This window comes from Hylobates moloch, unplaced genomic scaffold, assembly GCF_009828535.3.
Source record: "Hylobates moloch isolate HMO894 unplaced genomic scaffold, HMol_V3 SCAFFOLD_23, whole genome shotgun sequence".
NCBI lineage: Eukaryota > Metazoa > Chordata > Mammalia > Primates > Hylobatidae > Hylobates > Hylobates moloch.
This window is the reverse complement of record NW_026652298.1, coordinates 23,500,509-23,514,821: the sequence shown is the minus strand read 5'-3', so window position 1 is coordinate 23,514,821 and position 14,313 is coordinate 23,500,509. Positions and strand designations below refer to the sequence as shown.

The 14,313-nt window shown below is 42.0% G+C and overlaps 2 protein-coding genes across 2 annotated transcripts in view; one reads left to right on the top strand and one right to left on the bottom strand.

Annotated features, from left to right (window-relative positions):
* The window catches only part of POC5 (POC5 centriolar protein), a 45,412-nt gene extending 41,661 nt beyond the window's left edge, over positions 1 to 3,751 (top strand). The window contains exons 14-15 of the transcript XR_009211812.1: positions 2,519 to 2,819; positions 3,565 to 3,751. The gene's annotated coding sequence lies outside the window, so the exon portion shown is untranslated. The remainder of the gene's footprint in view (positions 1 to 2,518; positions 2,820 to 3,564) is intronic.
* ANKDD1B (ankyrin repeat and death domain containing 1B) overlaps positions 1 to 14,313 on the bottom strand; it is a 57,413-nt gene that overhangs the window by 2,119 nt on the left and 40,981 nt on the right. The window contains exons 9-13 of the mRNA XM_032144996.2: positions 13,533 to 13,631; positions 10,296 to 10,394; positions 6,222 to 6,317; positions 2,729 to 2,930; positions 342 to 473 (exon numbers count right to left, since the gene is read on the bottom strand). Coding sequence (XP_032000887.1) covers positions 342 to 473; positions 2,729 to 2,930; positions 6,222 to 6,317; positions 10,296 to 10,394; positions 13,533 to 13,631 — 628 coding nt within the window. The remainder of the gene's footprint in view (positions 1 to 341; positions 474 to 2,728; positions 2,931 to 6,221; positions 6,318 to 10,295; positions 10,395 to 13,532; positions 13,632 to 14,313) is intronic.

Here is a 14,313-nt window from a genome sequence, read left to right as displayed (position 1 = left end):
GAGAACAATCCTATAACTGTATGGGATAGTTTAGCACTTCTGCCCTACCCCACCTGCCCCCACCACACATACACATAAACAAAAACACTCCCACACTTTTTCAAATGCCGAGTAGGGGGATGACACAGAACTGCCGGGCTAATGAGTAACCAGTATTGACTGGGTCATTCCCCAAAGGAGAAGCTGCTGACAGCTTACAAGCCCCTTCCATAGTTCCACACTCCATGTGAGCCACAGCTAACACCACGCTGGGACTGTAGCTGGTCAGGATGGTATTTCTGTAGACTGCTTCCTGAAATTTTAAGGGAGAAAGAATTTCTGTTGTTGAAACTGTCACTTACCAGCTAGTTTTGGGAAACCTGAGCGTACCAGCTCTTCATACAGGTGCTTGGCCGGGTCAACCGGAGTCATCAGGGTCCCGTGTAGCCAGATTAGCAGAGCCCTGTGGCCATGTTCACGGAAGCTTTCATGTCCTGTGCCAAGCACAAGAGGTCCGAGGTAAAACACCACGAGCTGCTATCTCTTTCCATTGTGATCTCAGTTCCAACTAAACTTTCTGAATGACTGTGGTTGCTTGCCTGTTCCTCTTCGAAAAAAGCCCTTCCAGTTGCCCTCGCTGTGCTGCTTTATGATGACCAGCATTTGCTTTCCCTCCAGCCCTTGCCATGCACCTGCTGTGCTTGGCACACACCCAAAGGAGTGTACAAGAGAGAGGACAGCTGTGGTGCCTGCCCAGCGGAACAGTTTTAATGAAATGTGCAACTTCTCATAGACCAGTGCTCTTCAAACTCACAGTGCTTATTTCACCTGGGTATCTTACTAAAATGCAAGTTTGGATTCAGTAGGGCTGGGGTAAGAATCCATGCATCTAACAAACTCCCGGGTGCTGCTGCCACTGCTGCTCCATATTCCCCACTCTGAGCAGCAAGCATGCACCATTCATTCTGCCACTCAGTCTCAAGGAAGCTACTCTGAGGGAAGTTTGCATCCCTGGGCCAGAATTATTCATTTGATAAATACTCACTGCATATCTCAGCCTAGAGAGGCATTGGGGGAAGTACTGGGATAGGGAGCCACAAAGCCACTGTGGTTCCCAACAGGACTTCACTACAGGCTCCTTGCTCTGAGAGAGAGCGTGCAGGAGCAGACATGCTGTGCAAGGGAAGGGCCTGAGCTCCGCAGGGGTGAGGGAGAAGTTCACTGGACAGACTGTTACGGAGAGGCGGGCATTTCAGGGAGAGGGAACTGCGTGCTTACAGAATGTACTCCTGGACAAGTCCTCTGTTCCTTTCCTAATCTTGCTCTTGACAAACTAATTTTTCTTAAATACCATCATCAGTCTGTCACTCCTTTGCTCAAAAGCCCACAAACTCCCCAGTGCCGGTAACCTTACCCTGGATCACAACGTAATTGAATTGTAAATGTCATTGTTATTGTGCCAACTAGATTATAAACTCCATCAAACATGCATGGCTTAGAGAGCTGATGTATCTATCCCTCATCTGGCAGAAAAAAACACTCCAGGCCCTCCATAAAGTTTCCATCAAAACACTTTAAAATCCTCCTTATCCTGCTGGCAAGTACTCTGAAGATACACTATATTTTCAAGTCATCTCTTTAGGTCAAGATAGAGTTCCAGGAGGCAACTCAATTTTCCTAAAGACTTCACAGAACACTATAAGCCTAATTAATGACAAAAAAGAAATCTTAACTATAAAAAATTTTTTCTAGTTAGAAACTAGTTAGTATTCAATGTTTTCAATAGATTTTCTTCTATTTTTCACATGAAAATGTATCCTAAGAATGTGCAATACAAAGTCTCATAATTTACTTGTATGTGGTGTAAATAGTGTGTGCTCACAGGCTGTGCTTCTGCCATCCCCAGTACCCAGCAATCCCTAATACAAATCAACCCCTGAGCAAGGACACCTTCTCGTCTTAGGATGTCCATGAGAGGGCAGTGTTCTGAATAGAAAACTTCACCAAGAAACGTGTTGGCTTCGTTGTTTTCAAAGCTAATTAGTTGACTAATGCCAAGTAAACTTTCTGTGTTTCCTAGGTTTTCATCTAACCACAAAAAAGCAAAATTAAGGAATCTAGCTGACCTGACCTCACTAATTCTGACAGTTTGAGTCCAGCTGAAATGATTCCATTGTTGGAATCATCTAGCCAAGAAAGCCCTCTGAGTCTGTATTCCCCGTGTCACTCATGTGACAGCCAAGTCTCCCCTAAGGCAGTGTCCTGCAACAACCCTTTCTCCCACACCCACCTGGTTTGAGGAATTCCTCTTTCTGGAACGCTGACTTAAACAGTGAGCCTATTGATTACAGAATAAACCCATTCACCCCAGGACAGTCTCAAGGAACATAGAAATCAGATTGGCTTCCCACTGACACACCAACTGTTAAATCCTTGCTTCCTTAGTGACTGTCCAGCTGGGAACCTTAATTTCTCTCTAGGCTAAATGCCACATGTTTGATATGGCTCAATAAACATAACCATCCCTTGCAAACTTCAGTTTACTGCAGACCATGAGTGTTCACTTTCTGCAAATCTTAACGCCCAAATCACTGGTGTGGACCTAAGCTAGCTGCCCCTATTCCTGGACCCCTTGAAGACTGCGGCTTATTGTGAGTGCCACGAACCTCCTTGGAAGACCTCACAGCAGGAGGCACTGCTGTTCCTAACAGTGAATTCCTCCTGCCCATGTCAGCTAGTCCGTACTCACCCGACCACTGCTCCTCGATGGCTCTAATCTGGTCATCTGTAAAGTTCCACGAACGGGCCAGCCTCTGCCACTCATTGGCCTTCAGCTGATGGTAAGCCAGGTCCCAGAGAAGCGTGCGAATATGTCTGGTCTCTGGACTGTGATCGTGCTTGAATGTCAGAGTAAAGCTTGTTGATGGGTCCCTGATGCTCTCATGATGTTCCTAAAGTGAAAATAATTGTATCAGAAGATTTCAGACATGTTCTACTTATTATCTTATTTCAGAGTATATATGTTTTTCAAACATAACTGGTAAGGTGGTAACCGAGACTATGTTTTCAATGCCATCTGTCACTGGATCTTTTTTTTTGCCATCCAAAATGGAAACAAATGCTTGAAATTAAAAGCTTGGGTACCGTCTGTCTGACATAGGAAATGTAATAAGGGATTTTGCCTATTGTGTCCATGCTGCGTAGAACAGAGAGGCTGTCTTGGGAAAGGATGTGTCACAACAACAAAACCATCTTCAATGGCCTTCGTTTGAACCCATACCCCCTTTTCTTCTTTTGGGTATCTGAGGTTCTCATATTGAAGCTTTGATGAGCCCAGATTGGCTGTATCCTTAATAAGACCCCATAGCTGGTCCCTCATTCATCTTGCTCTCTGGTGAGCATGAGGAGAGCAAACTAGGAGCCTAGCTCAGGGTGGGGCTTGGGGAAGAGGTGACCAGCGGGGTGGAGAGGACAGGAGTGGACATCATTTAAAGTCATTGCAGCCAGGCTTAGCCCAACAGCACTATGCCTAGATTGGCATCTTGTTTTCTGACTGTTGAAAGGTTCCTTTTGTCCCTTCTGCAGAATCCACCAGAGTCCTGCAGAATTAAACCACAAACACTGGAGAAAATCACTGAGTGAAAGCAGGCATCGTGGCTTCCTAGAACTGCATGTTGTGCTTATGCCACTAGGAATCCAGGTAATCCTCCTGCAGAAGGTTGCAGATCAGTTAAGGACATGCAGGACACGCGGCCCACCAAGAAGTCTGGGACTTCCTACTTACCTCTCCTTTTTCATGTATAGTGACTTCTATTTTTGTCTTTCACTTAAATAGAGGTGTATCTTAATGAAAATATTCTTGACAACAAGATGGGAATCCAGGCTGGGGCAGGAAATGAACCAAAAGTGTCTAGGACCCTGGGTTTAAAAACTGATGAGAAGAACTTGATGGGCCCCGACCATGGATCCTTCACAGCATCAGCAACCTCCTCCAGGAAGCTCGACAAGGGAAGTGCAATAAGCTCCTCCTGAGAAGCTTGGCCAAGAAGGGCAAAACCTTCCTCTAGTATCTGAACTTTGTGTACAGAAGTTGGAATAGGAATGGGAGGTGTGAATTACCCGTAATTGTTTCAGAGACTGTAAAAAGCAGGGTCTTCTCCAACCCAGCCTCAGCTTTACTTCCACAGTGCCTAGCTCCCAGGAATTCTACAAGAAGTAAGACTGAGGATGGGGAGCTCCAACAAACTTGGGAACTGCGGGCCACTTCACTTTGTCCTTCTCTCCTCATTCCATCTCCTGAAACAATGATGAATCCAACAAGATCAAAAGCCTAAACGTCACAAGGGAAAGGGAAGAACACAAAATGCTTCTGCATTTATCTTTGTGCGGTAACATTTTTAGTTCTTCAAGAAACTTACGTGGTTTGTGCCTTTCAGGATTGGACTGGATGGTCCCTTAGGCTTCCATTGAAAAGGGCAGGAGATTTGGAAAGCCTAGGTCTTTTTCAGCAGCCAGTGAAGCATTAAATAGCTTGCCTGCCAAAACACTGAACTATTTGCAGGAATAACATGAGCCAGAACTGGTGGAAATTAAAATAACATAAGCCAGGTTTTAGGAAGCTCCCATTTGCCTCTGAACCACTGAATTTAATAATGGCTGATTGGGTGGTTAGGTTAATGGATAAATGGATATGAGAGAGGAAATTTAAATCATATATTTAATCCTTTTACTAGGAACCATTTTATATTAGGCGAGGATATAAACTTGTTCAATGAACAAAGAGAATTTAAAATAATAAATGCATTTGGTTAAAAAAAATGTTTAAAGATGTATCTTAAAAAACAAGTATTTCTCCCACTCCAGACCCCAGGACCCCAATTGTCACCAGAGTTAACAACTCTTACCATTTCTGGGGGTCTCCTTTAGTTATATTCATGTATTATATATGGTTTTCAAAGTATACCTAACTCTTATGTCTTAAAGATTCATTAGGAAAGAGAGCATATTCATTTGGTGGGAAAGTAATTTATTCTCATCTACCCAAAAGAATTTTTAAAAAGCTATCAGGAATTAAAAATAGAACCAATGAATATTTCTATTTCCAAAGAAAATGTGAAAGCAAGTTAAAGAGAAAGAGAGAAGATGGAACTTGGTAAAGTTGTCTTCAATAAAATACAATGATAATTTAAGAAATTGAGCCTGAGGATAGGAAAAGAGGAAGAGGTAAAGGGAGGAGATGGAAGAACATAGAAATATGAGGAATGGCAGAGAAGAAACAGAGAGTTCCAATTGTTAAAAAGTTTTACAAGCAAAGCACTTTTTTTTGTTTTGTTTTACAGGCAAGGAAAGTTGCAAGGAGGATGGTGTGACCTTTAAAAGAATCCATATATATCAAGACTACCAAGCTAATTAAACAGGATTGTGAGAGAGAAGGAGATGAGTAAATGCTTTTTGCTTTAAGGATTTAAGGGAAATTTTCCAGGACTGGCCAGGTGGACAGCAATCCAGGTTTGTAGAAACTCAGGGTGGGCCCCAAGTGATTAGGGCCTGAATTCTGGAGCTAACACATTGGGTCAGGGGTAGCCATGCAGCCTAGAATGGAAACAACACATCACTATAAGTCAAGAATGGTGCCTGGCAGTGCCATTCTTGCCTGAGGGCATAGAGTTGAATCTTGCAGGGGAGGGCAGTCTATTGAGAAGCTGCATGGGTAGCAGATATCAGAGGAAATAAAAATGAAAGAATAGCAAAAAGAATGACTTACAGACAAGGTTTTTTGTTTTCTTAGATGAATAAGATTTTCGTGACTGTCACAGAATACTTGAGTGCCTGAAAGCCTGCACAGCAGTGTGTTGAAAACTGCCGAGCCACAGAAAGGAGTTTTTTTAACCACTCATTTGTGCTTCTGGGAATAGCTCATGGCCAGACTGTGGACAGAGGGAACAACCAGGTGTCACCCATCAGGGCCTCACATGCTAGGCCCATTATAGCTGGCCTGGTCAATGCCACTTGGCCCTAGTGAACTCTACGCACTCTCAATTCTGACGTCTGATGTCCACAAAGGAAGAGGCAGCTGTTCATTCCATGAATGGGGGCAGCACAAGACAGAAGGGACAGTTATAATTGTACTGACCAGGGCTCTGCTCATTAGAGCAAAGAATGGCACAGACCCCCCATTGCCCCTGCACGAAGATGGGTGTTGCCAGGAAAGCCCCTGCTGTGCTGTGATCGTCCTTCCTTACCTCTCTCCAGGCGTAGTATCTCTCTGCTTTAATGAGCATGTCCACCACAAGGCTATGGTTGCTCCTGGAGGCCACAGCCAAGGCAGTCTTTCCTTGCTAAAATTAAACAAGAAAAAAAATGCAGGTGGTATGGCCTAGTGATTAGGAGCTCTAGTTTCGGAACAAGGGGGCCTGGGTTCAAATCTTGATTCTACCAGCCCATGCTGGGTAAACTTAGGCCAGTCCTTTGCTTCTTTGGGTCTTTATAACTACCCCATAGTGGAGTGGTCAGGGGTAAATGTGATAATGCATATAAAGCCTTTAGAACCTGTGCCACCCTGAATATTTCCTAGCCTCTTTTGCAGTTGGTTATGTGACCTAAGTTCTGGCCAATAGTCTGTAAATAGAAGTGGGACATGCAACTTCTGGGAAGTATCTTTCAACAGAAGAGGGATGAATGGCATTTTCCTTCTTTTCTTCTCCCTCCTGAGTGGAATGCTGACATGATGGCAGGAGCCTGAACAGCCACTTTAGACCAGGAAGAAGAAGCCATGTTTTGAGGAGCATTGAGTAATAAGACAGAAAAGGGCTGGATCTTATTAAGAATAATATCAATAATGGCAACCCTGGTAATTCATAGGTCACTGGACCCCTAACTAGAATTTTTTTCTATTATACCATACTGCCTCTCACCAAGGGTGAGAGGTTTGAATCTTAAACAAATGGAATGATCAACAAGGGCTGTTCTGGATATAATTTTGGGAATGAACTGCCTGGAGTCCACGTGGTATCTTAGACGAATTACAAAAAGATACACTTTTCTCAAGATGGACAGAGCTCAAAGCCAGGGCATAGAGCTTTGCAAGCAGAATCCTCTGGATTTCATAGAGTGCACCACTTCAACATCTAAATATTTTTCCCTGAGCAAAGGATGGTGGTTCTCATTTGCTTTTCAAATGACCCATGAAGAATTTGCTCAGAAAACAATTAAAATTAATGGCCAGAAATGACCCAAGAAGAAGTTCCAATCTTAGGAACCCTTATGGGTCCAGAAATATATCCCAAGTATTATCTTACATGGTTAGATATTTGCAACAAGTGCAATTCCCACCAACATAAATGATTTGGTTCTTAGTCTAGGCACTAAGACCCAGGCGAGCAGGAAAATTAGGGCTGAAAGTAATCAGCCTCTAATCAAAAGAGACAGTAATGAAATTAGGAAGAACTGCATTTTGCAGGCATTTAGCAAGCCTCTAATTGTATGCTGTCTACATTCTGGCTTGTAGAGCCATTTGAATCACTATAATTAGCCTGCTTTGAGAAGGCAGCATTCTGAGAGCCAGTTTCCAAGTTCATAGGAAAATCTTCCAAGGGAATATATGCTGGAGTGAAAATCCAAACACTTCAGCCCTTAGGGGTTGGGAGGTAGCATGGATAGAAGGTTCTCTGAGAGCTTTTTGACACCTCAGGCCAAGAGGGCAAGCAGAGAACAAGCTGCTAGGAAAGTCAAATTTATACCAAACTTTGATTCCTTATTTCCTAACCAGACCCTAACATGATCCTAGAAACACTTTTCTTTGGCAAAAAAAAAAAAAAAATTGTGGGAGCCAATAGAAAAGATATTTTTTATTCATTAATTAACTATATATTGGGTGCCAACTATGTGCCAGACCTTGAAAAGAAAGGAGAAGAAGGGAAATCTGGGAAAATCAAATCATGAGGCCCAGTAAACTGTGAGCTCTTGTTTTGAAAACAAAGTCAGATGGTAGTATTGACTGTGTTTACTGGAATATCTAGTCCACTAGGCACCTGGGACCCCAACATAAATCCCTGCCCAATGCTATAGATTTCGTACCCACAGAATGCTTTGGGGGTATTAAGTATTCAAGAAAAAGTAGAATAAATTACAAAACAACGGCATTAGAAAATACTAAGGCTAAATGTTAAACCAAATTAACCAGGCACAACTGGTGAAAGTGGTGGAATTCCACACAAGTGATAACATTATGGGTTGTGTTTTCCTTCCTTAAGCTTTTCTATGTGTTCTAAATTGTCCACAGTGGGCCTGTGTTACTTTTTTTTTTTTTTTTTTTTTTTTTCTTTCACCCAGACTGGAGTGCATTGGCACGATCTCAGCTCACTGCAACCTCTGCCTTCTGGTTTCAAGTGATTCTTCTGCCTCAGCCCCCCGTGTAGCTGGGATTACAGGCGCCCACCACCACGCCCAGCTGATTTGTGTATTTTTAGAAGAGACAGGGTTTCACCATATTGGTCAGGCCGGTCTCGAACCCCTGACCTCATGATCTGCCCGCCTCAGCCTCCCAAAGTGCTGAGATTACAGGCGTGAGCCACCGCACCCAGCTGGCCTGTGTTACTTTTTTTATGATCAGAAAAAAAAAACAAACCTAATTTTAGAAACTGACACACAGAGAAAAGTAAAATAACATATAACTACTTTAGATCCTATGCATGTAAAATGGATGATTCTGAACTAGAGTAGGGTGGACTCAGGCTTGCACTGTGAATTAGGGAGGTGCTGGCTATTGAACTGTTGGGTAAAAATAAGGAAGGGAAAACTGCAAGTTTCGGAAGCAGTCATCTTTGCTGACAGTTGTAGCAAAGCACCAGATGACAAAGCAGCCACTACTTGGGTTTGAAGCCAGCTCTGCCTCTTACTATGCGTGTGATCCAATGTCATCAGAATCTCTCCAACCTGCTCTTGAAAACTGGAGTAATTTTGTCCACCTCACCGAGATGTGAGGATTGAAGTAATATGGCCTGCGTGAGCACCTGACAGGGCTGTACCCAGGGGCCTCCTGTATAACATTCAGTAAAGCTGGAACCTAACACAGCTCTCTGACAACCCTCCGGAGCTTAGCCTGCATTACTGCACCACTTGAAAGAAATAAAATTGTCCTTCTTTAAAAACAAGTTTACACAATAGCCAAAAGGTGGACGCAACCCAAATGTCCATCGATGGATGAATGAATAAACAAAATGTGGTATAGACATACAATGAAATGTTATTTAGCCTTAAAAAGAAATGAAATTCTGACACATGCTACAACATACATAAACCTTGAAGATGTTATGCTAAGTGAACTAAGCCAGTCACAAAAAGGCAAATACCATGTGATTCCACTTATATGAGGTACTTAGAGTGGTCAAATACATAGAAACAGAAAGTAGAATGGTGGTTCCCAGGGGCTGGGAGAAGGAAGAAATGGCAAGTTATTGAACAAGTATAAAGTTTCACTTTTGCAAGATGAAAGTTTTGGAGACCAATTGCATAACAATGTGAATATACTTAACCATACTGAACTATATACATAAAAATGGTTAAGACAGTGTTTATGTATATGTATTTTACCACAAATTTTTTAATTTAAAAAAAAACAAGTTTAGACATATGTAAAGTCATTCATTGCAGCTATGTTTATAAGAGCAAAACCTTAGGAACAACTTAAATGTCAATCAACTGAGGACTAGTTGAACAAGTTGTGATATGTCTGTGCCACTCTATACTATGCAGCTCTAAAAAAAAAAAAAAAAGAAGAAACTCTCCATGTAGTAATATCTCCACTTAATAATGCTAAAAAAGCTAAATGCAGAACAGTATACTAGTTATAGGTATGCCATCAGTGTCTAAAAAGGATGGAGGAAGGGAATAAGAGTAAAATGTGTTTATGTTTGCTTGCATATGCATAAAAAACTCTGGAAGGAACAGAAATAATTTATAATAGTGGATACATATAAGCAGGGTAGTATGGTAACCAGACAAGTAGGAACAGGGGTGGGTGGGAAATTTTTACTGTTAAACCCTTACTAATTATATTCTTTTATTTTTGGACCATATGAGTCTATAAGCTTTTCAGAATTTGAATTTCAAAACACATATTTGTTCTTCAGAGTAAAAATTCTTACTGACATAGCTCAACCAAAATTGGGATATTTTACTGACTATGAAGATGCATGGTTTCTCCAGTTTGTGCCTATTTTACAAAGGATATTCCAATACCTCTGCTCAAGGCTGACATCCAACGGGAAGGTCTTAGCAAACATCTCAGCTGAATGGAGTAAAGTCCATGCACTTACCTTGTCAACAGCCTTCAAGTCACAGCCCGCCTTCAGCAGTGTTTCCACCAGTTCCACATTTCCACGATCAGCAGCTACATGCAGAGGGGTTTGCTGCTTCTGCCATGAAATTAAGGAGGCGAACAAACTTGGACGGTGAAAAGACAAATGGAAAATATAGCCATCCTATTTAGGCTCAAGGGAAAACACAGGTCGTACATTTTTTAACGGATACTGGGGCATTCATTGCAGTATTATTTGCAATACTGAAAAACTGAAAGGAAATTACATGTTTAACAAGGAGACTCACTAGATAAATTATGATACATCTGTATATTGGAATAATAGGCAACCATTAAAAATTATTTTTTAAAAAATGATTTCAACATTGGGTACCTAAAGTAGTCGAAGGTATAGAGACAGAAAGTAGAATGGTGGTTCCCAGGAGCTGGAGGAGGAGGGAATGGGAAGTTACTGTTTCCTAATAGATATAAAATTTCAGCTTGGGAAGATGAAAAATGTTCTGGAGATGGATGGTGGTGATATTATACCAAATGAATGTAATTAATGCTGCTGAACTGTACACTTAAGATGGTTAAAATGGTGGATTTTGTTATTTGTATTTTACTACAATAAAAATTATTTTGAAGATTTTTTGAAAATAAAAAATGCTTTTGATATAATGTTTGAAACTTTAGGAAATGATACTATCTAGTTGAGCTTGATTTAATGAAAAAGAGAAGAAAATACAGTACAGAAAAATGCTAATGATAAGGTCTAGATGAAGGGATTAGTTTATTTTTATTGCCTTCTCAATGCATTTCTGTTCTCTAAATTTTCTACATTGTAATGTATAAAGGAGTCCAAGACTTCTAATTTCCTTCTGGAGTAATCATTTTCCTATCAAGAGGATAAGAGTTTCAAAAGAAATATCTGAAATCACAAGAAAATCACCCATCTTAACCTCTCACCAAAAGGAATGCAGATGTGAAGAGATTTCTAAAATATTAGGGCAGAGAGGAGCCTTAGATGTGATCTAGCCCAACTCCTTAACCAGAAAGGGAAGCAACTACCCCAGGCTCACAGAGCTGGGCAATGGCATGTGGCCCACTACTCTTCCTTACCAGAGCACAGGGCCAATATGCTGGGGATATTACCAAAAAACATTTACATATTTATTTATATTTTAATTTTTTTCTTAGAGACAGTTTCTTACTCTGTCACTCAGACTGGAGTGCAGTAGCATGATAGTAGCTCACTGTAACCTCGAACTCCTGGGCTCAAGCAATCCTCCCTTCTCAGTTTCCTGAGTAGCTGAGACCACAGGCTCTACTAATTTTTTTTTTTTTTTTTGGAGAGATGAGGTCTCACTATGTTGCCCAGGCTGGTTTCAAACTCCTGGCCTCAGGCAATCCTCCTATCTTGGCCACCCAAATTGTTGGGATTACAGGTGTGACCCAAAACACTTGGCCTCCAAAAAGCATTTCTTTTTTTTTTTTTCTTGAGATGGAGTCTCACTCTGTTGCCCAGGCTGGAGTGCAGTGGTGTGATCTCAGCTCACTACAACATCCACCTCCTGGGTTCAAGCAATTCTTCTGCCTCAGTCTCCCAAGTAGCTGGGATTACAGGCGCCCAGCTAATTTTTTGCATTTTTAGTAGAGACAGGGTTTCACTATGTTGGCCAGGCTTGTCTCAAACTCCTGACCTCGTGATCCGCCCGCCTCGGCCTCCCAAAGTGCTGGGATTACAGGCATAAGCCACCGCACCCGGCCCCAGAAAGCATTTCTTAAAGACTCACCTTCAAAAGGCAGTGTGTCTAGGTGTTTGTCATTCAAGACATTACACTTATACTGACAAACCTATCAAAGATCTGTACCAACATGGAACAGAGGTGAAAATGGAATGTATCAAATGCAACAAAACCCATTTTAACAATACTGCTACAAGTCTAGAAGGCAGGAAATGCACTAAAACATTAAGAGTTATCTTTCTTTGCTGGGGACTTCAAACACGTTAAGTTTTTTAGCTTACATTTTTAATTGTACATACATATTTTATATTTAAAATATAAAATTTCCTATTTTTTATGTGTATTCTTGGTCTAATAAAAAAATTAAAGTGATGAAGTCTGGTTCTGAAAAAGGATAGCAAGCCTAACAAACACTCCTTCCCTAGAGTACATCTAGCCAGTTCTGTGAGCACGAGGCTCTGTCTCCGTATTTAGCAAAGATTTTGCCCATTGGGAAAGATTTTAGAGATTAACATAGTTGAATGCATAAGTATATTTAATAACAAGAGGAGATTGGTTTTTTCCCCAGAAAAACTTTTGGGATAGGTAAAGGCAGGGGAGGAGGCTAGGGAGGCTAGGTTCCCTGCAGGAGAGAAGGGACAGAAGTACAGGTAAATCTTCATTCAGCTCAGAGCAAAATTGAGCTCATAGGTGGGAATTGGAGGAGACTGCAGAGGTCTGAGTCAATGCTCTGGTTTCACAGTGCATTAGGACAGGCAGGCAGGCCCACTGCACCGTGGCTCCTCCCTAGCCGGAGGGGCACCGCAGAGGCTTCTCTGGGAAGAGGCAGCCAGAAGGTCTCATCTGGCCTCAGGACCCTGGAAAGGCTCCTCTTCCCACTCCCCTACATATCCTGGAAGAGGGCAAGCCAGCCCAAGAAGAGCCCCAGAGAGCAGGCTCATTCAGTGCCCACCCCCATTCTCTTCATCATTCCGCTGCGGCATTCCCATTTCCAGCCAGTGATGGATTGCTTTAACGAGTCATTTGATTCTGCTCCAGTTGACTGAACTTGGGGTGATTTTTCTTTTATTCCAAGAGGACTCTTTTGCCTTTAGGTAAAGAGAAGACACATTTGCTGTCTTTAATATAGAAACAAAGCTTCCTTCTTGTGGGGGAAAGGCTCCCTGCCAATTACAATATTTCACTCTGGGGGAGTGGCTTTTGATTTAAAGAGCCTCTGGCCATTTAGTTCTGAGCTACTGTTTTTCTATCAAAAATGCTGGGCCTGTTAAACATGAAGGATTTAATCATGCACTGGCTGAACTCCAGTTGTGTAGCTGAGAAAGACAAAAGTATGTGTGTGGTCATGGGGATGGAGTGAGAGTTACAGAAGGAAAAGGATAAAAAGGATGCACATGTTCCTCCCAGGAATTTTTAGGTACCTTGAACTTGATCAAAACTCCCCATAAACACACACTGTGTTGAAACTAAGAAAAGAGACCCTCCAGGCTCTGATTTGCCTGGCTTACCTGATTTAAGATGTCAATATCATGCTGTGCACTTAATAAACTGTTTACAACCGTGATGTGGTTGTTGATAACAGCTAAATGAAGAGGGGACTCCTTAGGCTGCAGAGAGAAATAAAAATTTCAAATCCAGAAGGTTCTGGCTTCAACATTCAAATCAAAAAGCCACTCATTTCAGCAGCTATTTCCTGATGATCTCCCAAGTACTGAAACTGCCCAACCCAGTGGTGACCCTTAGTAAGTGTTCAGCATTTATTGTCATCCCAAGGCTTTGAAACAAACTCGTTCCCCAGCAATCAGCCCACCCCCTTTGTTCTTTCTGGAACAACATACTAAGCACCTACTATGGGCCAAGCTCTTTTCAGGTTGCTAGGGATTTAGTGTGAACAAAGCTCATTCTCAGGGATCTTCCAATCTAGTCGGGTAAGCAAATATTAATTTTTTTAAGTCACACAAATACAGTACACAATTAAGTGCTTTGGAAGTAGAAGAGCCAGTGTGGGGATAGGGGGAAGGCTGACCTTTCAGGAGGTCAGAAAAGACTTTTCTGAAGAACTGACATTTAAGCTCAAATATGAAGGATAAGTGTTAAAGAGGCTGAACCATAGGACTTCTCAGAGCCTTCAGAAAGCTAAAGGGCAATAAGAGTAGCCACAAGGGCAAAATTGTTGCACATTTGGAATTTCCTGAATTGATTTGCTCTGGAGTCCCGACTCCTTAGTGTGCCCTGTAGGACTCGTGTCCCCCTTACTCAGGGGCACCGTCCTCATGCTCAGCTCTCTCC